The sequence below is a fragment of the Drosophila busckii genome, chromosome 3L (genome assembly GCF_011750605.1).
Source record: "Drosophila busckii strain San Diego stock center, stock number 13000-0081.31 chromosome 3L, ASM1175060v1, whole genome shotgun sequence".
In the NCBI taxonomy this organism is placed as follows: domain Eukaryota; kingdom Metazoa; phylum Arthropoda; class Insecta; order Diptera; family Drosophilidae; genus Drosophila; species Drosophila busckii.
The window spans coordinates 17,649,544-17,673,203 of NC_046606.1; the positions used below are offsets into that span (position 1 = coordinate 17,649,544).

The 23,660-nt window shown below is 41.1% G+C and overlaps 1 protein-coding gene across 1 annotated transcript in view; it reads left to right on the top strand.

Annotated features, from left to right (window-relative positions):
• LOC108600372 (MOXD1 homolog 2) overlaps positions 1-23,660 on the top strand; it is a 117,496-nt gene that overhangs the window by 37,061 nt on the left and 56,775 nt on the right. Inside the window, exon 3 of the mRNA XM_017987909.2 lies at positions 18,031-18,944. Within this exon, the coding sequence (XP_017843398.2) occupies positions 18,456-18,944 (489 nt within the window). The 5' untranslated portion in view covers positions 18,031-18,455. The remainder of the gene's footprint in view (positions 1-18,030; positions 18,945-23,660) is intronic.

Genomic DNA, 23,660 nt, shown 5'->3' on the forward strand with positions numbered 1-23,660 from the left:
GCGACAAAAACAAAGCGTGACTAACAAAGATCGTTAGACAGTTGCTCTATAGCAGCTTGTTGGCATATGATTAATGAAAGTATAAATTGCTTATGGATGTGAGCAGCTTAGCACATTAAATTAATTGCTAAATTTAGAAATTAGCATATAGTTGAAAAATTAGATATACAGCTTAAATTGGTAAGCTGCTTAAAGCGTGATCGAAGCGTCTTCAATTTATAAAGCTTTGGGCATCAAATTATCGATAGTCGCAAAAGCAGCGCTGAACAAAAGTGAGCAGAGATAGATAGATCATGCCAAAGTATATCTTAGTTTGATTTATTTATTTACTATGTTTTAAATATAAATTATACAATATGATCAAACGTACGACAAATTTCTATCAAACAAATTTCTCAATTTATCGATTATGTAGACACTTTGACTCGAAACTTTGATTAGAAATATTCCAATAAATTATTTTGGTATAAATAAAAATGAATTAGAAGTATTCCAATTAAATATTGCAAGTTAAATAACATAAAATAGAGTTAAAGTCAAAGTGGTGCAATCTAATTTGCCAGCTCTTAGCTAATTTGATTGAGAGAAGTCCTAGTCCAAGGACTACTTTCTCTCTTTAATTCAATTTGCATGCTCGACCACATAGTGTTATTGCTCTAGTTGTACCCTTGCCAATGTTAACATGCATGCATTGTGTATAAATGTATATACTTGTCAGTGTGTGTGTGTGTGTGTAAGTGTGTGTGTGTGGCTTATTGGCTTGGCCTCGTTGTTGTTTTGGCATATTTTATGCCATGTTTATCATTTATACGCTTTTGTTTTTTTGCTGTGGCTGAGACTGAGAGTTGTGGGTGTAAGGGGAGAGAGGCGTAGGCAATAAATTAAATAAATTGTAAAATATCACTTGAAGGGTTGTTTGAGTATGAGTATGAGTGGTTCAAAAGCTTTTATTAAATTAAATATTTTACTGCAATAAAGATTATCAGCTGGCAAAGGCAAATGATAAAACAAATATGCAGACACACGCACACACAGTCAGACAGACAGACAGCCAATCAAATAGACAATGTGACTCACTGACTCTTAAACTGTTCTAGGGTGAGGGTGTGTGTGTGTAGTTGCATATGTGAGCGTTAACATTGTAAGCAGACCATATAAATGTAAATGAACTGTTCGTACTGAGCAAAAGTTGAACTGTTCGCAGCCTGATGCTGTTTCCGTTTCATAGTCCTTGCTACATAGCATTTCCTGCTCACACACACACAGACACACACTAACACACTTGTAGACACACTGACACACATGCAGAGTTAGAGGCAGCCATTTTTTGGTGATGCTACTTGCATGTATATCAGCCTCAGCCTCTCATTCTATGATTTTAGCTCTCATTGCTGCTGCTGCTGCTGCTGCTGCTGCCGCTGACATTGGCAATTCAGGCAGTTCCTTCTGCTTTGCATGTGTCTCTGCCGTTTTTATTTGCTCAAACAATATTCGACATAGTAATTTTATGCTTCGACTGCGGAACACATAAAATTATCTTTTGAATAAATAAAGATAAGAGCCACAGCACAAAATGTTTCCCTAACACAAACACACACACACACACACAGACACACACACATATATATTTACACATTTTAATGTTTTATTCAAAAGGAAACAGCGTCGAGTCAGAGACAGAGATGCAAATTAAAATATCATTCAATGTTGGCAATTTAATATATTATTTTTGATAAATGAATACACACATATGCAAAGGCACTAACAATGCCTGCGTATGACTGTGTGTGTGTGTGTGTGTGTGCGTGTAATACATAGAAATTCTAATTGAAAGGCATGCATAGAAGGAAACACCTACAAAATAAATCTTATTCTTTATGCATCGCCAAATCCTAGAACATTCGTAAATGTTGCTCTACTTTTTTTCCTGGTAATGTTTTCTTTTCCATTTGACATTTGCGTGTGTGTGTGAATTTTCAGAATATTACAATTGCGTCTGCTTGTGTGTCTGTTGCCATTGGTGACGTCACACACACATACATAAGCTGGTCGTTTTAATTACAGTTGCAGCTTTTGAAAGGGTCAGAGACAATTGAATTAGTTGATAAGCCTTATGACAGTCATTAAAAGAGATTTTGATGGGCTTGATATGATATGCCACACACACACACACACACATTTGGACACACGCTTGTTTGGCTAATAATAATAACTGGCCAGCATAGCTTAATGGCTTAATGAGAGCGGACTAGCTGTCAGTTTAAAGGGTTGCCATTAGTTATCGGAGCACGTTGGCCTGCTGCTGCTTAGAAATTCACTTTGGCCCGCTTTGGCCAACATATCAATATTATATCTAGCGCGAATATTCGCCTGATTGGCCACGGCCTTCGGCTGGCCCAAACTATCAGCGCAGCTATTTTGAGTGCACACACACGCCAACTGGTCATTGATTTTAGTTGCAGCGCTTTTTATTGATTAAAAATGTGCAAACATTTTCGCAGCAATTTCGGTTTTAAAACCACTTTCGTTTGAACAGAGAGCAGCACATGAGGAGAGCGCATTGAGGATTTAGTGGTGAGCTGTATTTGGCTTTTAAGTTTGTTTTTTGCATGGACATCACGTATTCAATCAATTGCAACGACGACAACATTGAGTCGCAATGCGAGTCTCTGACCCATTTCACCCAATTGGCCCAAAACTCCACTCAGCAGCAACTTCAATTTGCCGTTTAAGCCAGCCAGCCAGCCAGTTCGGCTATAGCTGCTGTAAAATTAAGCTACGAGACAGGTTGCAGCTGATTGCTGGGCACTGCTTTAGACAGCACAAAACCAGAGCCGCCTGGACATAGAGATTGCGACCACACACAGACACACACGGATACGGATGCGGAGACAATGCATGGGTGTTGACATTTATGTCCAATGCAGATTTTTCGCCCCCAACACAATCAAATTTCTGGCAGTGACGCTGATGTTGGAATAGAGCAGGAGCCGGAGCAGGAGCATTAAAAAGGCCAAAAGGCTCTGGCGCTCAACCGCAATGTAAACGTTTCCATGTTGTTAGCAAAAGTTGTTATAATTTTAGCTGCCTCTCTTAGCAAGCATAGTAAGCAACTTGTTATGCAGCTGCAACAGCAACAGCAACAGCAACAAAGAACAAGAGCAGCAGCAGCAACAAGAAGGAAAAAAAATCGTTGCATACTGCGGGCGCCTTTGAGCTGTGCACAAAATTTATTGAGCAAAGTTGCTGAACTGATGCATCATAGGGATCCAGTGGGGGGGTGGTGGCCTTGTTTTTTGGGGCGGACAGCTGGTATACTTTATCATCGGTGACGACGTCGACGACGACGCTGAAGGATGGCCAAGCTCTGGGTTGTGCAGGATCAAACCACAAAATCCAAACTGATGCATACAAATAAAGCTGAAATAAGGGGTTAAGCTGCTGCAATTCCGACGACTTGCTCGATGCGCTGTAATGAAAAGTACCCAGCTGGGGTAGTACGCAATAGAATGAAGTGGGTAAATTTAATATGTAAAATTAACTAAATCAGGAATATCTTTAGAATTTAGATTATGTTCGCTTTGCATATAAATTTTATTTAATTTAATTTGATAATTTTCTGATGAACTGCAGGGTATCAAAAAGTGCAGCCAACAATGCCCTGGCACTGTCCTGTTTCCTCTGTCCTTCGTGTCCTTACACATGTGCATTACTGTGCATTGGGAGTGGGCTGCGGCTGGGCGGGGGCATTTTTTGGGGAGGTCGCATTAAACGGAAGTTGCCGCTTCGCTATGCGTTTGTGTTGTTGTTGTTGGCATTGTTGTGTTTAAAAAGTTTTATGCTCGTCACGAGAGAAATTTATTGCACTCCGGTGTTCAAAGCTTTTATCCTTTTTTATCATTTTTATTTCTCTCTTTCTCTTTGTCTGTCTGCGTGTGTGTGCTCTCTGTCTTTGCGGACTGGACAGAGCGGTTGTGAAAAAGCGGATGTGATTTATTTGGTAATGCTAATGATGTTTTTGCTGCTGCTGCCAACCATCAGTTTATTTGAGCTTTGGCTGTAACAATTTTTATCGCATGTGTAGTCACAAAAAAAAACAGAACAGAACAGAAGAGAAAAGTAAAACCTGCCCAAAAGTTTTCGGCAGCCGTCAGCAAAACGCTTACGACAACAGTTTTCAACGTGTGCCCAACCAAACAACAAAGCCAGCAAAGTCGGAAAAAAACCTGCACATAAGAAATTGTAAACAGTTTGCCATTTATCTTGCGTGGCCAATAAATCGCCGAACATTTAAAGTTACTACAGTCGTACTACAGTAGTTAATTTCCTTCCTGATTTCCACTTCATATAGGCTTTATTTATGTGCGCAGCTTTAATATCTTGTCACTGGCATTGACATGGAGCTGGAGCAGCCACTGCTACTGCCGGCTCAATGTTTTAATTGTGCGGCTTAAGGTTTTGGTTTATTACAGCGACTTAGCCGCATTGAGCTTTATTAATTGTTGGCCCAAGTAAAAACAATGGGGCAGCAGCCGCTTGAGCAGGGTGAATAGCAAGTGAACGGAAGTGAAGGTTACAGGCAAGGTCAAGCTACAATTTGGGGCAAAAACTTGCCAAGCTGAAGGCATAAGAGACTAAGTCCTGCTGACAAGAGATCACCAAAGTTGTGAATTGCCGCTGGACCAGTACCCAATTCAAAATGGGCTTAGACTTTTGACTACCAAATATATTTTCTGCATAATTAAAGCTCCATTCAACGCAATTATAAGCTGAATAATAAAATTGTGTATGCAGCTGTTGTAAGGCAAGCCGAATAAAAGCCGTAAAATTAAAGTTTATTATAATGGCTTCATAAAAGTGCTTAGAATTTCCCAGCACACAGCGTAGAGATGCCTAATAAAAAATTTGTTGTAGTGACATTAATTAAAAATTTATGCAACACACGTGGCGCTGACTACATCCGTTACAGTTACTATATTAGACTAGCTATGGGTGGGGTGGGGTGGTGTGGGGTGGCCATGTCGAGCTCTATCGATGTATATATACAGTCAATTTGATTATATTCATTTTTCACCTTTCGCTTAAACTTTACGTGTCGTCGTGGCTGTATTTACTCTTTCACTTGCTTTCTTATTGTTGTTGTTGTTGTTGTGCGCTTGTTGTTGTAAATTCCATGTAAATTAATTAAACTCGCTTGGCATACAAAAAACAAATTGCCCAACAGCGGCAGGACACGCTCTCCTGCGCCTACGTTCGTCAACATTTAACGCAAGCGACTGGCATACATGGCAAATTATATATTGCATGTCAAAGGGCAACAGACAACGCTGCCTGTGTCTGCCCTGGCTCTGGTCCTAGCCTGGCCCTGGGTGTAGTGGGTAGTGCCACTTAATAATTTTTTATACGCCACAAATCGACCGCACGATCAGCGGACGCCAGTGGCGACCATATGGTCAGTGAAGCGCAGCGGCAGCGACAGCAACAGCAAAAGAGTGAGAGAGACACACAGAGGGAGGTAGAGTAGGGGGACGCACAGGTGCGCGACAACAATTAACGAAATTTATTCAATTTGCACCGTACACACACACACACACACACACACACACACATACACATATGCATATGCATTTATTTTTGCGCACTAGGACTTTTAAAAATTTTTAATATTCCATATCATGTTGGGCATAGTGGCTGCGTATGCAAAATATAAAAACAGCTTTAATTGCAATAAATTGTTGCATTAAATATAAATAAATTTATTGTGAAACATGCATGCACTTGTTGTCTTAATTTTCTCCAATTTCCTTTGCTTTGTGCTTCGAACTACAAACGCATATTTTTAATTAATATTCTTATTCGAACAAATGTCGCTTTTGGCGCGTTCATAATTCATCTGAATTTATGTGGCACGCGATTTACAACATGCCACAAAATTTAATACTCAATTGCATTTCATACTACTAAATTTAATATGCGATTTCATAGAGTTGCGCGTGGCGGGGGACTATAATTCGGTTAAAATATGCTAAAATTGTTTTCTCTAGGCTAATGCCTGCTAGCGCGTATGCTTAAAATTCAAAACATGCGGTTTGCATAGGGGAGAATCTATCGGAACGATTAGCTGCAATGCTTTAGCATATGCTTCTACTATTTGGGTTAAAATTAAAGCAGTGAATACAATTTATGGTTTTCAGTTGCAGGCTAGTGGAAATCGAAATGAAAATCAAATTAAAATTTAATGGAATTGGTTTCATAAATTCAATTTTAGCCAAAAATATAAGTAAATAGAATAGTATTTGACAGTCGGGCACAGCCGACAATGTGAGACCCTATAAATATTCATAAATTTAACTACTGATGAAAGATGAGGATGGAATGCGGAGAGGATGAGGAGAGGATGAGGAGATGATGAGGAGAGGATGGGAAGAAGATGAGAAGATGATGAGGAGAGGATGAGAAGAGGATGAGGAGAGGCTGAGGAGAGGATGAGGATTGGATGAGAAGAGGATGAGGAGAGGATGAGAAGAGGATGAGAAGAGGATGAGGAGAGGGTGAGGAGAGGATGTGGAGAGGAAGAGTTTACAGAAGCAGCCTAACATTCAATAGAAATAGATTAGATTATGGAGCTTAACATAGAGAGATAGATAGATAGAGATCATAGCAATATATAAAATATCTTGAAATGAGAAAAAAGAATTTGGATGAACACTTCAATCCGATTTTATTTTACTTAAATTTGTTGCGAGCATTAATCTAATCAGTTATAATAAATATTTGTAGTAAGTTAAACCCTAGACAATTAGTTATAATGCAGCTCACAGATATATCTCTGTGTATAGACTATAGACACAATCGGATATAATTATCTGAGTTCATTCATTAGCTAATCGTCAGATCCTTTCATGTTCCTTTGCATTATTGTAAAGAATTATAACAACATTATTAGTTACTCATCCACCTCTAAGAGGAAAAGTCAAATTCCTTGGATATCTTATTTTATCCAGGACGCAGACTAATAAGAACTCTCTCAACAAGTGATATTACTGACTGACACAATTAAGGACTCTGTTATGTGTGTGGGTGTGTGTGCGTTGGTTTCCTTAGGCGCTTTGTTGTCATATGCTAAGCCACACTTTTCAGCTACATTTCCGCCATACAAAGCCCAGAGTAAATACACAAGAGGGACGCAACCCCCCGCCAAGCCCAAAGACGAGAACAAGCTCTTGGTCCTTGCTTCATTATGAGCATGACGTTGAAGAAAACGCTTGCGTCAAGTGGCAACAGCAGCTGCTTATATTGCGGCTGATGTGGGTGGGTTGGCAAATATACATACATAAGTATATATATAAATACAGGCTGTGCCGCGCTGCCTCTCGCTTGTGGCAGAAACAATTAAAAGCGTAACCGAACTTGTAATAATACAAAATGTTTACGCCTGAATGGTCGCTTTGTGCCGGCAGAACTGACAACTGTGCGTCGTCATTCAAGTGCTGTTGATGCCTGCTGCTTTGGAAAATTAATAATTTATTTGTTTTGTCATTCAGCATGGTAAATAATGAGAGAGATTTTCAATAATCTTCTTTGTTAATATTGAAATTAATTTGTTTACTGTTATGCTACTTAATTAAACAAAGCGCACAGACACACGCACGTACGCATTTGGTTGAAGCACCCTCCGCCACCCTCCCCAATGGCACCTACCACTCGCTCCCCCAAACAGCTTACCACAGCTCATAAATAACTAAGAGCCATAGGGTAGAGGGGAGGGGGGGGAAGCTTGAGCGCAGACCAATCTATATGTAAATAGTTTGTATTTACATGGCTGCATTTTAAAGCCTCCGACAGGATTTTGTCCTGTTCAATTATGCAATAAATTTATCACTGATTCTCATGAAATGCAATCCACAGATGAATGCACTTTGCCTACGGCCGCCCTGCGGCTTACCTAGCCCGAGGCAACTCTCCTCTATCCAATCCCCATCCCCTCTCTCTCACTCTCTCTCTCTTTTCGCTTGGAGCATTGCATTGAATAGACATTTCAAATTGCACATATGCATTTCAATAATGCAGTCTCTTGAAATTATGAGAAATTATTTATTAGTCAAATGACTTGGCACTTGTTATTGCTTTTATTGTTGTTGTTGCTGCTGCTTGTTAGCTAATGTATCTTAAAGTTGCAGCTATTAATTTCAACACTGCGTGACGCATTTAAATTTACATAAAAACTATAAAAACACAGACAAATTTAATTGCAGCGCATTTGTTGCTCTTTTCAACACAACAAATTGAGTGAGAAACATAAAATTTTCACGCCACCCCCACCTCGCCCCTCTTCTAACGCATAATGACAGAAACATGTTCGGTATACAGCCCACGACACATACTTGAGTTCGTTGGAACGCCGCAGTTTCCACGTATGTGGATGTGGATGTGGATGTGAAGATTTAAACGCGACATATCTGTTCATCTATATAAAAATCTCACACCGTGGCCTTTGGCTAAATGTGATGAAAACAGCAAGATGCCCAACGAGCGTATGGGAACGAGGGAGCGGCAGGGGAGATGAAAAAATTAGAACAACTTAGCGACAAGGGAATAACAGAAAATAAACTCAACACGCCGCCTGTCATCATTTATTTTGTCGACTCTCTAGTCTAAAAACAATTCCCAAACTTATGGCCATACAAACAAGAGACGCTGATGGGCTCTGCCATCATAGATACAAATAAGATAGACTGTGATCCAAATTTAAAGCCAGCCATAGCCGAAGACCGCGACATCGAAGCGTGCATGCCCTGAAAGGTGGTGAAAGCTAAAAATATTTTGTCGTTGTGTGCTAATGAAAAGTATTGTATCTTTATTGGCTAGCAAAATTCCATTAGCGATTCCATTTCATTATTTTAGCATCTTCATTACAAAGTCGTCAGAGCTATCTTGAGTTATAGGGTATAGATATGGCTGAGGAAAAGCTCTGCCGCTCTATCCTGCTGTCTCTTAATGATGTGTGGCTGCTGCTTCAGATTTTGGACAACCCATAGAGCCGGAGCATCCCACTACAGAAAGCCCTGTCATAGCACCAATACACACACAACATACGCACAAGTCATTAAGTGTTAATTTAATGGCCAGGAGATCTTTGTCACAGATAACAAATGCATGCATTTTTATACACAGCGACGCACACACGCACCCAGAGAGCTCAGAGCCCAGAGCCCAGAGAGCTCGGAGACAGGCAACAAGAGTTCTTTTGGGCCTCTATCTGAGTGCTGGCATCTCTTACAAGTTTGTGGAAAACATTTTGTGCGCAGCAGGTGATATATGTGTTGTCTGCTTATGGCAACAACCAGCAACAGCAACAGCAACAAGCAACACTAACGCCTCCTCCCCCAGGTTTTGGTCATATGATATTTGTGTTGTCGGATTTGCTCGGTTTGTTAACGCTGACAGACAATTAAGTGTTTGCTTTATGTTTATTGGAATGGATTTGCCGCAGCGTTGCGCGTTTCTCTTAACAAATTGATTGATGACAAGCGAGCCAGCGCCACATCGTCAATGTAAAAGAGCGAGATGCCCGGTGTATGTTTTGGTGAAATAAAGTCTTGAATTACCTGGCAAGGCAACTGGTAGCCCACCTGGTCATCAAAATCATTTTTGAGAGCTACTTTAAGTAATAAAAGCGCTAAGTAACCAACTAGCTACAGTTGGAGGGGGCGTGGCCGGCCGGCCGACTGGCTGGCTGTTGAGCCTATGATGACGCCGTAACGGAAACTTTTTAATTAAAATTCGAAAAATTAATTAAATATTTTTGTGACGCCAGCGTGCTGACGATGACGATGACGACTTTGAGATTAAATTTCCTTTTCAACCTACCTACGAAATGCAAACGCTGAGCGAGAGAGTGTTGAAAAGTTTGCCCAAAAAAAAACAAAATAAGAGAATGAAATTGAAAAAACAAAAATAAAAGTAAATAAATAAAATAAGTAAGCAGCAACAAGCCAAGGCAAAGAGAAGAACAAGAACAACAACAACAAGTTGATAAGACAGCGGCAACAATATCAAGTGCAAAATGAGAAAATTCACTTGCTGTAGGCAAACAACAACCAGCAGCAGCTGAAAAAGAAGAAGCAGCAGCAGCAGTACTAGGAAAAACGCTGTGTGAAAATGCCAAAGGGGCTAAGGGGTAGACAAAAGCGCCAGTTGTAAGTTGCCAGCTCAAGAGGAAGAACTCGACGCTAGACAAAAGAAAGTTTTTATGCCTGACAAACACAAAGAAAAAAGTGAACGGAGTAGCGAACAAATGCCAAATTGAGAAAGGAGCCAAGCAGGCCCAATCCCAAGCCTAAGTCAAAGCCATAGCCATAGCCATGGCCAAAGCGAGCGAGCGAAAGAAAGATGAGCAAGCAGCAAAAAGCAAACACTTAATGATGTACAACTGATAAGCCCAAAGATGACACACACACAACTGCAGCAACTGCGGCAACTGCGGCAACTGCGGCCGAGTCTAACAACCAGTTGCATGCAACCAACCCAAGTAAAAGTAGGCAGTTTATGAAAGGTAGAGAGACTAGAGACGGTCGCTCGCTCTGCACTGCACTGCATAAAGTATGTCAGATAATGTGGCTAAATGGCTGCGCAAAAACTAATCAGAGATAAAAATGCATAAGAGAGCGCAGTCAAGATCTGACACAAAACTAAGCTCAGATAAGCACTGAAATGACATTAAGCAAACTTGCAAAAAGGCAACTTCGCTTAAGTTTTGTTAGCTAAACGTCCTGGCGCGCACTAAAGTCCGCACCCTTGTGCAAATTATAGCCATCAATTTCAAGCTGTAGCTCTGCTCATAGGGGCGTGCCCCGTAGCTGCTAAAAGAAGAAAAAAGGGTGAAATTAAAGCGCTGACCCAAAGTTCTCTAGTTAATGTTGCCTATCAATCATTCGCACACTTGATGGCCAACAAATGACTACAAAAAGCAAATGTGAAGCAAGAGATACATATTAAAGGCAAAAGTTGCAAGGTCAACACATATGTACATACATCTGTATGAAGGATACGGAGGCCACGCAAATTGCGAGCTTCAGCCTCCCAGAGGTCGCCAATGCTACTCCCAATGCAAAGCAGACTTGACTTAACATTTTCTGTTAACCTAACATACTGTTTAACAGAGAGCCTAGCTCTCACTGCTTTCTAACTTATTGCTGGATGTATTTAATTAATAATTATATGAGATATACCAGTAAAGTAATTATTAGTAATTGTTTGAACTACTATTTGGATTGCTTTGATTTTAAAGGAGATTGAATGATTACATTTCATCAATTAATTCAATGATAATGATTACAAAAAATGTAAAATCCATGCGGGATTATTCAGAATATTCAAAATTAATTGCTTTATTCATCCTGCAAGACTATTGCAAATATAATAATTATGCATACCAATCTTAAACTAACGATCAACATACTTTGCTTAAATTATACCAGTAAAGTAATTAATAGTAATTTTTATAGTCACAATTTATATGGCTTTGGTTTTAAAGATTTTATTACAAATATTTTCGGTTTAATCAACTATTTTAGGATTGAAATTACTCAAGATTATTCAAATAATCGAAAAGAATTTCCTAAAGCTTTTATATTATTTTGAATATTTATTTTCCAGCACGATAATTGCAAATAATATAATTAATTGTACCAATGTTTAACTTGCGATGAACAAATAGAGATAGGCTTTCATTGCTAGTTCTTGGCAGATTCCTGGGAGAAAATAGAAAATTGTATTGATGAAAATAATCTAAAAATAATATTCAAATAATTTAAAACTATTTAGTAATTAAAATAGAAACAATTTCATTACAATTATTTTTCAGAAAGAATTAAAATAATTAGTATAATTAGTTATTGGCTTTTAAACATTTAATTGCCATAGAAATCTTTTACACAATTTGCTTTGTCTTCAGCTTCAACTTGCGAGCGCAAATAATTTTTTCTATTCGCCTCAAATTTGCACTTGCAATTGCTTAATTTTATTAGTCTTGCCATACATTCATTTAATCCAATTGCAGGCCGCACAAGTTTGCAGTTGCTCTCAACTCAGCCAATTATGCTAAAGTAAATAACAATCTGACTACGTTTCCAGCTGTGCGCGCTGGCTGTGCCTCATAATGTTTCCCAGGCTTTTGGGGCAGCAGAAAAAATGTTAAAAACTTAAACAACGCTGACATATTTCCCCAGATGCCTTCAAACTTTTATATGGCCCCGTAAGTTGTGCAGCCAAAAAGTCTTTCGAGTGGTAATACGAAAAATGTGATGTCAACGCAGCTACAACTACAACGAAAAAGCAAAGAGCACACACACACACACACAGAAAAACACATACAAGGCATTTTCCATTTCGTGTTTAATGAAAAATGTCAAATAAAAGTGCCCAAAACAGAAGCATCGCCGGTAAATTGCAAATGCTTTGTGCGATGCCTTTCAGCGTTGCAGTTAGTCCTTGAACAGGTAGTAGGAGTGGCTGGATGGCTGACTGGCTGGCGGCTGTTCGCTCTTGGCTGTTTGCTGGCAAGGCAGCATGCCAATAAAAACTGCAAACAAAAGCAGCTCACAAAATGAAACACAAGTAGTTGGGCTGACGTTGAGGCACTTTGGCAAACTCTTTGGCACACTAATTACTATTTATTTCAAACGAAAATTGCTAACGAGCAAAAGATATTACCATAGCCATTAAAATCAAAAGCAAAAGAAAAAGCACAAAAAGCTTGAGCACACACACACAGTGACAGAGATGGATGAAGGGGAGGGGAACAGGTTTGCTGGCCGTTAGAACAAATTATTATTTTTTATGATTATTTAAATTACGCGCCAGTAGCCAAACGTAGAGCGCGCTGCTGCTGCTGCTGCTGCTGCTATCAGTGGCACGTTGGGTTAGCATACACGCTTGGAATGTCGGTTGCAATTTACAAAAGGCCGCAGCAGCAGCCGCCGCAGCAGCAGCAGCAGTAGCAGCAGGCACTTTGCAGCTCTTGTAGCTTCTTCTAATAGTTTTCATCAGGCTGAGAGTCGCCTCGTTGGCCGCGCGCTATTTTTGCCCGCAGGCTTTTAGTGCAATTGGCTGGCAGCTTGTTTAATGATCATTAAAGATGAAGACGACACACGAGTCGGAGCCAGGCAGTGGCAGCTTTTTTGATTCAAAGCGCTCTTGACCAGGCCTTAATAAATGAGCACAGGTTGCTGCTAGTCGGCCAAACAGCAGACCTGTTTTTATGGCCAACTCTTTTTGGCTTGCGGGCAAGTGCCTTGGACTCACTCTAATTAGTCAATTTTTTATTATGTTCTCTGCCGCTGCTGCTGCCTCTGCTGCTGCTGCTGCTGCATTTTTTGTTTTATCGTGTTGTTTTCTTCATTGCTTTTTACTTCTTTTTACTCAATTAAATCTGCAGTGGCTTCAGTTGCAGCCAGCAGCAGCAGCAGCAGCACAGGCACTTGAGTAAGCAAATGATGTGCAGTAATTAGTATAGCCCCTATACACACTTAAACATTGTATGCATGTATGTGTGTCTGTGTCTGTGTGTGTGTGCACTTCAAGTTGAAGTTGTGCTGCAAGTAGAAGCAACGTTCGTTGCTGATAAATAATAATTTTCTTGCTGCTTGTGCAATTTTTTTTGCTTGCCGTTCTGCTGTGCCAATGCCACAGGATGACAGGTGCAGTGACAACCACACACACACACACATACACACGCACGCACACAAGCTGCGCTGCTGACACAGCCCAGCAGGACGCAACTGCATGCGCTGAGTAATGCCTTGGGGCAATGCTGATATTTTTGAGCAAGAGCTAAAATAAATCTCTTTGCTATATTAAATCGACTCAATTGGGCAGTCGATTATGCATATTTGCTTATAAATAATGTTCCCACTGGGCACAACACACACACACACACACACACACACACACACACACACACACACACACGTGGCCCCAACATTTATAATCAAGCAGCAGTTAACCGCAGTCTCCGACTCCGCTGCCTGTTGCAAGCTCCTTGCTCTTGCCGCATGATGTAGCAGCATCTTCAAGTGAGCAAAGCCAAAGCGATTCAATGCTTTTTGCTCCAACCGGTAGCTCGCTTGTAGCTACATTACATAAATGAAAACATACATTGTGGCTTTGCAGATTGCACGCTCTTGTCTGCTAAAGAAATTGCTAATACGCACAGTGGGCGAAACAATTAGAAAATCTTTAATTCACACTTTTGCATATCAAATATAATTATATTATAATTTCAAATTCGAACATTTATTTTATTGAAAAATGAACAACTTACATTTTATTCAAAGTTCAAAATATTCAGAATTTAGAAATTCATAGATTTAGATTGAATTGGCTAGTCTATCTATTCAATAGTCTAATCACCTACATGACTTTGAAATCTCTCATTATTTGCCTGAGCAATTCTAATACGCAAACAGTTTATTTGCGAGCAAATGTGAAAGGCTACAAAAGCGAAAAGTCAGCGGCTTAGCTTAGGGTTAGGCCGGGCCTGAAGCATAATTAATGATTTGACTGCGCATTGTAATTAGCTGGATGATTGTGCAAAAAGTGGCTAATAATTAAATGAATGACTACACCTTTCACTTTAATTAATTACAATGTGTGTTGGCAACATTTGCCACACTGTGCTGTCCCCATCAGCAACAGTCTGCAGTCCGCAGTCCGGAGTCCGTAGTCCGGAGACACTGCACTTGTCCATGCATCGGCAACCTTTGGTTGCTTTCTGTGCCATTCGTTGCCAACAAATCGTGCAATGATGAAAGCCATGGACAAACTCTTTGACTTGTATGTCTCTCTTTTTATATTTCTTGTGCATTTTTGTTATTACTTGTGCCGCAGCTTCTGTTCTTACTGTTTTTATTATATTTCTTGTTGCCAGTGTTGTACTTTTTGTTGTTCTGTTGCTCTTGTGTATGTTGCCGACAACGCTTGGCGCTTCAAAACGCTTTCATGCCCATTCAGTGCAGCGTTTGTTTGTGTTTAGGCCTAACAACAGCTATGTTAGGCAGGCATGTCCGCTGCTGCTGCTGCTAGCTGCTGCTGCTGCTTTGTGTAAAAGCGACTAATGTGTCTGTCTACGGAAGCCATTTCGTGCCTTTTAGCTGCGAGTCAGAGACGCGAGTCGCGAGTCTCAAAGCTGCCAACCAGTTTGGCTGGCAATGTCTTTGGGTTTGTTTTGCTTTGGCATAAAAAAAATAAAAACTGTAGTTAATTCGCCAAGTAATAATATTATACTCGTACTTATGAATGTCGTCTGAGCAACATGCTGTGCAGTAGTAGCCTTAACCGTTCTAAAGAACCTGCCACAGCGGCCCCTGCAGGCTAAATTGGCTTGAATTTTACGGCTGCTCCTGTAGCCTTTGCTGCTGTTGTTGCTGCTGCTGCTGCTGTTGTTGTTGCTGCTGTTGTTATTGTTATTATTGTCGGACAGGCAAGTCGCACAAGCACAACAATCGACGATTGGCCTCGCTTCGACTACAACTTCGGCCTCGGTTTCGGTCTCGGTCTGTATTTAAGCGACATCATTCATCTGCCCGCCCATCAACAGCAGCAGCAGCAACAGCAGCAGCAACAGCAACGCCGGCTGCACAATGCCAATGACGACAGACGCCTGACGATGACGATGAGTATGACGATGCTGGGTACGAAACATTGCGCATGATGATGATGTTGATAATCTTCATGATGATGATGATGACGACAGCAATAATAATAACAAACAACAGCAGCAACAGCAACAACAATGAGCAGTCACTGGCAGGCTGTGAAACAGCCCTGTGGCCCATCAGACAGCTCCGTAGTACAAAGTACAAGTCCGCATAATTATAATCAACGTCATTTAACGTTGCCGGCCGTCACTCAGCGCCAGCAACAGCAACAGCAACAGCAGCAGCAGCAGCAACAACATGAATAACTTGTAAGCCCTGAATGCCCCATCAAGCTACAATAAGTGTATCTCTTGGATACATTTTTGATAACAGAGGCAAGAGCATAATAACTTTGTCATTAGGTTAGCAATACATTAATATATGTATGCCCATATAATTTAGACAACATGCCGCGAGAGTTTACTGTAAACGACATTTCGTAGAAAAGCTCTCAAGTAACAAGCAGGCAACAAACCGTTAAGCTGCCACCCACTCCCACTCGCTCTCGCATTCGCACTTTGCTGAGCTTTTACTTGAGTCATTGCCAAATAATTTACTTAAACACGCATTCGAGTCACTAATGTTGCCACATAAATACCATTTAGTGCTTAAATACACACACAGCATAAAAACTAAATATGTATATACAGTATGTTTGCTAATTTTACTCACTTAAATTGCTTTTCAAGTGGAGACGGAGATGGAGTTCGAGATTGGCTGCCTGCCAAGCAGCCGAGATGCTCTCTCAGCTATTTAGCGAAATGGCTGCAGGGCATTTCATTTTCGACATTGTCTGCTAGATTAGCTTTTGGCTCAACTCTCTTCTTTGGCTATTACTTCGCTTACGACGACGTTTGTTGACCTTTGTCAAGCCGAACACGCGACTAAGCGCTTAAAATTAGTGCAAATACAGCTCAGGCAATCGCCTGGCTGGCTGGCAACTCCAACTCAGAGACGCGAGTCGCGAGTCGCTTTTGTGTATCTAGCTGGGGCTTTACACTGCTAAAGCGCCGGAAGTGCGCTATTTATAACAAATTGCCGCGTGTTTGACATTTAACCAAACGTCGACCGAGACGCTGACTGCGACTGCGACTGCGACGTCGATGGCTCTGCATTAAAGATTCAAAATGTGCTGCCCGAGGGCGCGTTGAAATTGTAGGCGTTGGCCGCTGCCGCGTTATCAAATGTAACCGCACACCAAATATGCGCACACAGACAATCCCAAACTAACCGACTGCTCTGCGTGGCTATGCGCGTAGCTTAGTCTATAACTGTCGCTGATTAAACCGCCGAGCATTTAATACAATCAATCCCTTTTGGCTTTTCCATTGAATAGGATACTGACGGTGGTGCTGGCGTTGGCGTTGCAGTCAGCTGCGCAGTCGGGCGGGGTTCAGTTACGCGACCTTCTTCATTAAAATTATGACAAGCTGTAATTAACTTCGATTTGCTTTGACCAACGCACTAATTGCGTGTGAGACAAGGGAGTGATACGCGAGCTCTAACCAGTAGCTAAGAGCGGTCTCTGGTTAGGAGAATTGATGTAAACTTCAAGTGTCACTCAAGTCGAAAGCGAACTGGTTTCATAAATAATTACGCTCTATATATATTTGAGCTGTTGTTGCAGTTAAAATTAGTCAGAGATGTGAGTGAGTGGTGAGTCAAGCAATTGTGGGAACCAACACTATGAGTAGCTTCAATGGCTTTCGGAACGGAAGAACTTAGAGAGATGAGTCAAGTTGATAATTACTGAGATTTTATCTGTTTGCGCAAGAATTTGAAGGTTCATAAAAATGATTAAGCTCACAAATATTGCGGTTTCGTTTCTTTTTTTTTTTATGTTAAGTAAAGCTCTTAAATTTGTTTTCACATATTTGCAATACTCGATGCTCTCACGCTGGAAACTGCTTATTAACACGAACTCAAGCTGGCAAATATGTATTTACTGCTCGCTTCCTTTTTGACGCCTTCAGTTGCTATCTCGCTTGCACACTCTTTGTTCTTTCGAGAGCTGCGTGATCAGGTTAATTAAGGCTGAAAAGAAAATGTTGACGAACTGCTTGTCGTACCTTTCAAAATTGAACCACAAGCAGCTGGGCCGGCCGTCAACCAAGTTTTGTAGCATGTAAATACAAATATGCGTGTATCTGTGTGTGTGTGTGTGTGTGTAGCTTATAGATACCGGTTGATAATTTATGTAATTATATGCATTTAAACATTGCAGCACGTAAGCTCGGCGAGTCCAAGCTGCGTCTTTTGTGCTATTATAGCCTGGCATCAAATTATAGCAATTATATAATTTTTCTTTCCTTCACTTGTCGTCTATTTACAGAGGGTCGACGCACACATCCGCCAGAGCCAGAGCCAGAGCGTCCAGAGTGAACGTGTATGTGTAACTATTTGTGTGACAAGCGCAACTAATGAGCAACAACAACAACACAACATCGGAAACAGGAAGAGACAACAGCAGCAGCAACAACAGCAGCCAACGAATGAAAGTAAAACTGTGTTGCCATTATTATCATTACTAAATAATCGTAACTGTGATAGCACCAAAGAAAGCAAGCACAGCAATCACCAGCACCAGCAGCAGCAGCAGCAGCAACACACATATAAACTAAACAGTTGCTGCCGTGCGTAATTACGTTTCAGTGATTTTCAAACTAATAAATGTCGTACGCGCAATTGCCAGCAACAGCAACAGCAACAACAACAACAATTTGCTAAAGCCAAGCAGCCAGCAAAACTTCACACAAAATGGCGCACAAAATGAGGCAAAGAACAGCAGCAGCAGCAGCAGCAACAGCAGCAGCAACAACAACAGACAGCACACAACGCTCCACAAGAGCAACACGAGTCGGCACGCATTCAAGTTCAAGGCGGTCATCGTTAATCACATGTTTTATATCCTGCCACACGTTCAGCACAGTGCTGTTGTTATTACTGCTGCTTGCCACAGCCCAAGCAGCCAGCAGCAAGTTGACCAGTCGCAGCAGCAGCAACGGCAGCAGCAGCAACAGCACAATAGCCGCCACAGCAGCAACACAAGCGACGCCAGTTTGGGATCATGCCATCGATTTGAATGAGGATTTTCGCATACTATGGCAAATCATTAATCAGGATATAACATTTGAAATACAAGCACGTACATTAGGTTACGTCGGCTTTGGATTCTCGCCCGATGGGAATCTCGCCGGCGCGGATATGGCCATCGGTTGGGTGGACAAGGGTCAAACCTATTTTCAGGTGAGTGATAAACCAGAAAAACAAAAAACAAAGCAAAACTAAAAGCAAAAACACATTTTTGCTGCTCAACAATTTTTCATTCTGTCGCTTAACGTTTTCATTTTCGCAATGCGTGCAAGCGGAAATTAAGGCAACCAAACTAAATGAAAAGTTGTCGCCTTAATAACAAGCAATTAATTTTCAAGGCTGCAAGCAAACATTTTTTGATAAATATTATTAAAAAAGACAGCGAGACAGCAAACAAGACAACGCATCGCAGCACCGAGCAGCGCAGAGCAGCAAAAGTAGAAAAATATTTTAGCACTCAAGTTGTTGTGTAATTAATTTGTTTCCGCGCAACAACAACAACAACAACAAGTTGGGAAAGGGCAGCTCAAAAGGCGCGCAAAATATATGTACATATATATTAGGGTGGGTCGCTTTATTGGTGAAAGAAATTTACAAAATGTATCGAAGTCTTCGGAAAATTCTAAGAATAATTCCCACGCCATGTTAAAATAAAAAGAGTCTTGTTAAAGGGAAAATTTAGTTCTATACTTAGCACGAAGATTAGCTGAGAACAATATAAAGGGGTGCTAAAGAAAATCACTTCCGCTTGAATTTCACTTCAATTTCAATAGTGGGCCGCGGAAAGATTTTATGCGGAATGGAATCAGCGCTCCATTCGCTGGCATCCAATGCTGATATGGATTAAATCCCTCGGAGCTCTGGGTCAGCGAGGAAATTTTTACTCATAGCGAAATTCAATTTCCAATATCAACGGACCATTCCATGAAATGACTTTGGGCGGAATAAATCAGCGGAATGATTTTAAGCGGAATGAAATCAGCGCTCAATTCGCTCAATTCGGATAAAATCCCTCGGAGCTTTGGGTCAGCGCGGAAATTTTTACTTTTAGCGAAATTCAATTTCCAATTTCAACGGACCATTCCATGAAATGACTTTGGGCGGAATAAATCAGCGCTCAATTCACTTCGAGCGGAATTTCACTAATAAGAGAAAATTGATTTTAATTTCTATGAAGCCAACGTTAGTTTTTTAATCAATTCTATCTACAGCAAATATTCCCACAATTTTCTTTAGCATTTTGTAAATTCTGTAGGGTAGACCCACCCTAGTACACCTGCGATGTAGGATGTTTTGGCATAGCGTAGGTCCTTCAACTGCACGGCATATGAATAATGACAGGCTCATTTGTAAGGACTTGACGGGTTTTTATTCAAATATTCGTGTGCTCTCAATCTTGGGCTTGGGCTTGGGCTTGGGGCTTGGGCTGGGGCTTGTGCGTGTAGTAAGCGGTAAAAGCCGAGTTATTGCGCTCGGGCAGCAAGCTCAGCGGCTAAGGCAACAGCAAAGCCAAAAGCCTGCTATTACTGCAGGAAGTTATTAGAGTTCATGTTAAAGAATTTACGTCATGCCATGGCTTAACAATAATTTGCTTTAATTTAGTTACAAAAGCTTTCATAATGCAATAAATGTTTAATTTGATTTCATTTCTCTTGCTTCTGGCCATAAATATTGAATTCTTTTTCGCAAGTTGCTCAAAGTTTTATTGCAGACAATCTGCAAGCGCTTTAAGTGCCTTAGCGCTAGTCAAATTTTAAGTGAGACCCCACGTTGGGCGCCACATAATTTTGAGGTAGGCTGCCCCCAACGTTGAATACTTCTCACTGTTTTCTCAGAGTTGTGTTGTGTTTTTATTCTTATGCCGACAACGCCTACAACGACGACGTCATTTGGCAGTGTTAGCTATTGTGACCAAGGGACTTACTACAGCCGCTAATCCGGCCCCGCTCACTACCTTGGCCACAATGCCAAGAGTAATAGGAGTCGTCACTACAAAGTGTCTAATGAAATGCGAGTATTGCGTGTTGTGGTTGCGTAGCTCTTCTGCCTATTGCTATTGTTTTCTTCATTCTGCTTCGCTCGCTTTCGCTTGCTCAGCTCGCTCGCTCCGTGTCGCTCAGTATGCGTCTGTGTGTTTTGCCAGACCAGGACAGATCTGCGTGGTGCGGTTCTAACATGGGTCGGTTTAACGGCGGAGTGCTGCGGCAATGTGTCGCACACAAACAGCACACTTGTAGGCATTGACGCAGGAAACCCTCTTCGATTTCCCCTCACACGCTCTCTGCTGGGTTCTTTTTTTTGCTGGTATATGTGATTTAATGATTTTGCGAGGCAGCAATGTCAACCACACACACACACACACACACACACACACATACAATTGTGCACACCATGTTATTGTTGTTGAATGTTAAATACCAGATACATTAATATGTCTGTCTGGCTGGCTGGCCTGACCCATTGTCTGACTGTCAAGTCTTTGCATTTGTGTGACGGTGTTAATTTCACATCTTGACGTGTTGTTGGTAATTGGGAGTCGCTTCAAATTGTATACACACACACACACACACACGTAAATTGGCACCCACACATGCTCACAACGAGTACACGCTGTCTGAGGTCTTTTTGCTTAAGCCACCCACCCACACCCACACCCACACCACACTCTTGTACCTTTGCAAGTGATACCTTTGTCTGGGTGCTGATTTGTCAAAATGCTACGCTCGTTGGTCACACGACGTGTCAAAGGTTAATTAGAGCTGAAATAGATATGCCTATTAATACAATAATTAAGTGTTGAAGTGTAAGTAAAAGCTGAAAGCCTTATTAATTGTTAAGCCTGCGGCCCACACACACACACACACGCACAGACAGAGACGCTTTGCAATTATCTAATGGATAACGCATAATTGCCTGCAATTGTTAAATAATGATATCAATATTGATTCTGAATTGCACAACAACAATTGCACTAATTGGTTTACGGCCAAATCGCCAAGCTACGGATGAAGCTTCAGCTTCAAGTGCACTGAAAAATAAAATTTGCCTGTTTAATTGTACAAATTGGCTTTAAGTGTCAAGACCCCGCACACTAGCAAACTAAAGTGTCAGCCCAAGGGCAAATGCTCGACTTGACCAGCCAGCCAGGCACACAATGAATATGAAATGTCTTGGCAAACAACCAAAAAATATGCAGACATTGACATAGTTCTCATTACAACACAACTATATTGTTTGTTTGTATGTGTGTAGTATATGGGAATTTGTTGCATTTTATTATTATTATTATTTGCTTGACATAGTTTAAAGTCTTAAGAGGCTGCCATGTTGTGGTTAAATTCTGTGTGTTGTCTTATTAACTCTTGTGGAATTTGCCATAATTGAAACTTATTTTTTGGCCTCAGCACTTTCACCCACCGACGCCGAACTATACAAATAGTCTAAAGCTGCCTATTGGCCGCCCATTATGTTCAGATGGCTTTGAGATAAGCGGTTAAGTCGGCAGGCCACACCTAAGAAAAAAAGAGTTAAAACATCAAATACAAATTCAAGTAATTTATGTTCAACTTCTATTAGTGTCTTCTGTCTGTTTGGGAGGCTGTGAGTGCTTATCAAAATTTTAATTAATACGCATCAGTGAAAAGTTTACGAAAAATGCTTTTTAACGCAAAAGCTGCCCCAAAGCCATTGCTCTAACGTTAATTAGTGGCGCGCAAGTGGCAACTTTAGCTGTACACAACAAAATAATACAACAAGCCATTAGCTGGAGAGCCAGGCGATTAGTATCTTTAAAAGTACTTAAAAGGTCATTACACCACACAGAGCGAGAGAGCGAGCCGAACACAACTTAGCCAGCGACTAATTATTTAATTTCAAGTTTTTAAGTATTTCGCTCTGACAGAGGCAGAGCCACAGACAAAAAGGCAAGAGCTGTCAGTCATCTTAGCTTTTTGGCCCCTTTGGCGCGCACCTAACCCATTAAGCATACCGCATAGAGATAACAGATCCATTATAGAAGAATTACGAGTACGCAGCATCGGCGTCATCTTTCGCTAATGACCATCGATATCCATGTCGACGTCGATGTGGATGTCGATGGTTGTGGCAACGTTGTCTTCGTAGTACATCACTCAACCTTAACTGACTGGGAGCGGGAGCGGGAGAGTGGCCAATGGCCCTGAGACAAGAGCCCAGAGCTTGGGCTGGGTGTGCGTAGCAGCTCTCTCTCTCTATCTATTTAGCAGTCATGTGTCCAGCTGTCGTTGCCACATTTTCAAGTGGTTACAAACTGCGGCAAAAGTTAAGCGCTGCCAAAATTAAAAACGAACAGCAAATGCGCTAACACAACAAGTTAACGGAAAAACCTTTTAGTTGAGCTGAGAACTAGATGGAAAGCCATTTGGCCACCTTTTGAACTATTGCCTAGCCTGGCCCATTGGCATTGTTTTTATATCGAAGCATTAGCACGTTGTTCTATTTGAACGTAGTGCGTTGTTAATTATAAGTGAATGATTAATTATGGCCAACAACGCTTAAGCATCGACAACACATCTCTGGGGCTCAAGTTGCTGTACTTTATTTTATGCTCTACTCCACTCTGCTGTTCTTCTTTTTTTTGTGTGTTCTGCTCTTTGCTATTTGTATTCGGCTTTGGGATTGGGACTCCTCACTGGCTTGATTGGCATATGAGTAATGAGCTTTTTGTTTCTCAGCGTGCGCAGTTTTGATGCTCATCGCACAATTGTGTGAAATTGTTTTCTGTTCAACTGCTGCCCACACACAACAGCAACACAACAGCAACACAACAGCAACAGCAGCTTGCATGTCATCACTTGAGACGCAGTTTTTTATTATTGTAGTTTTTATTTG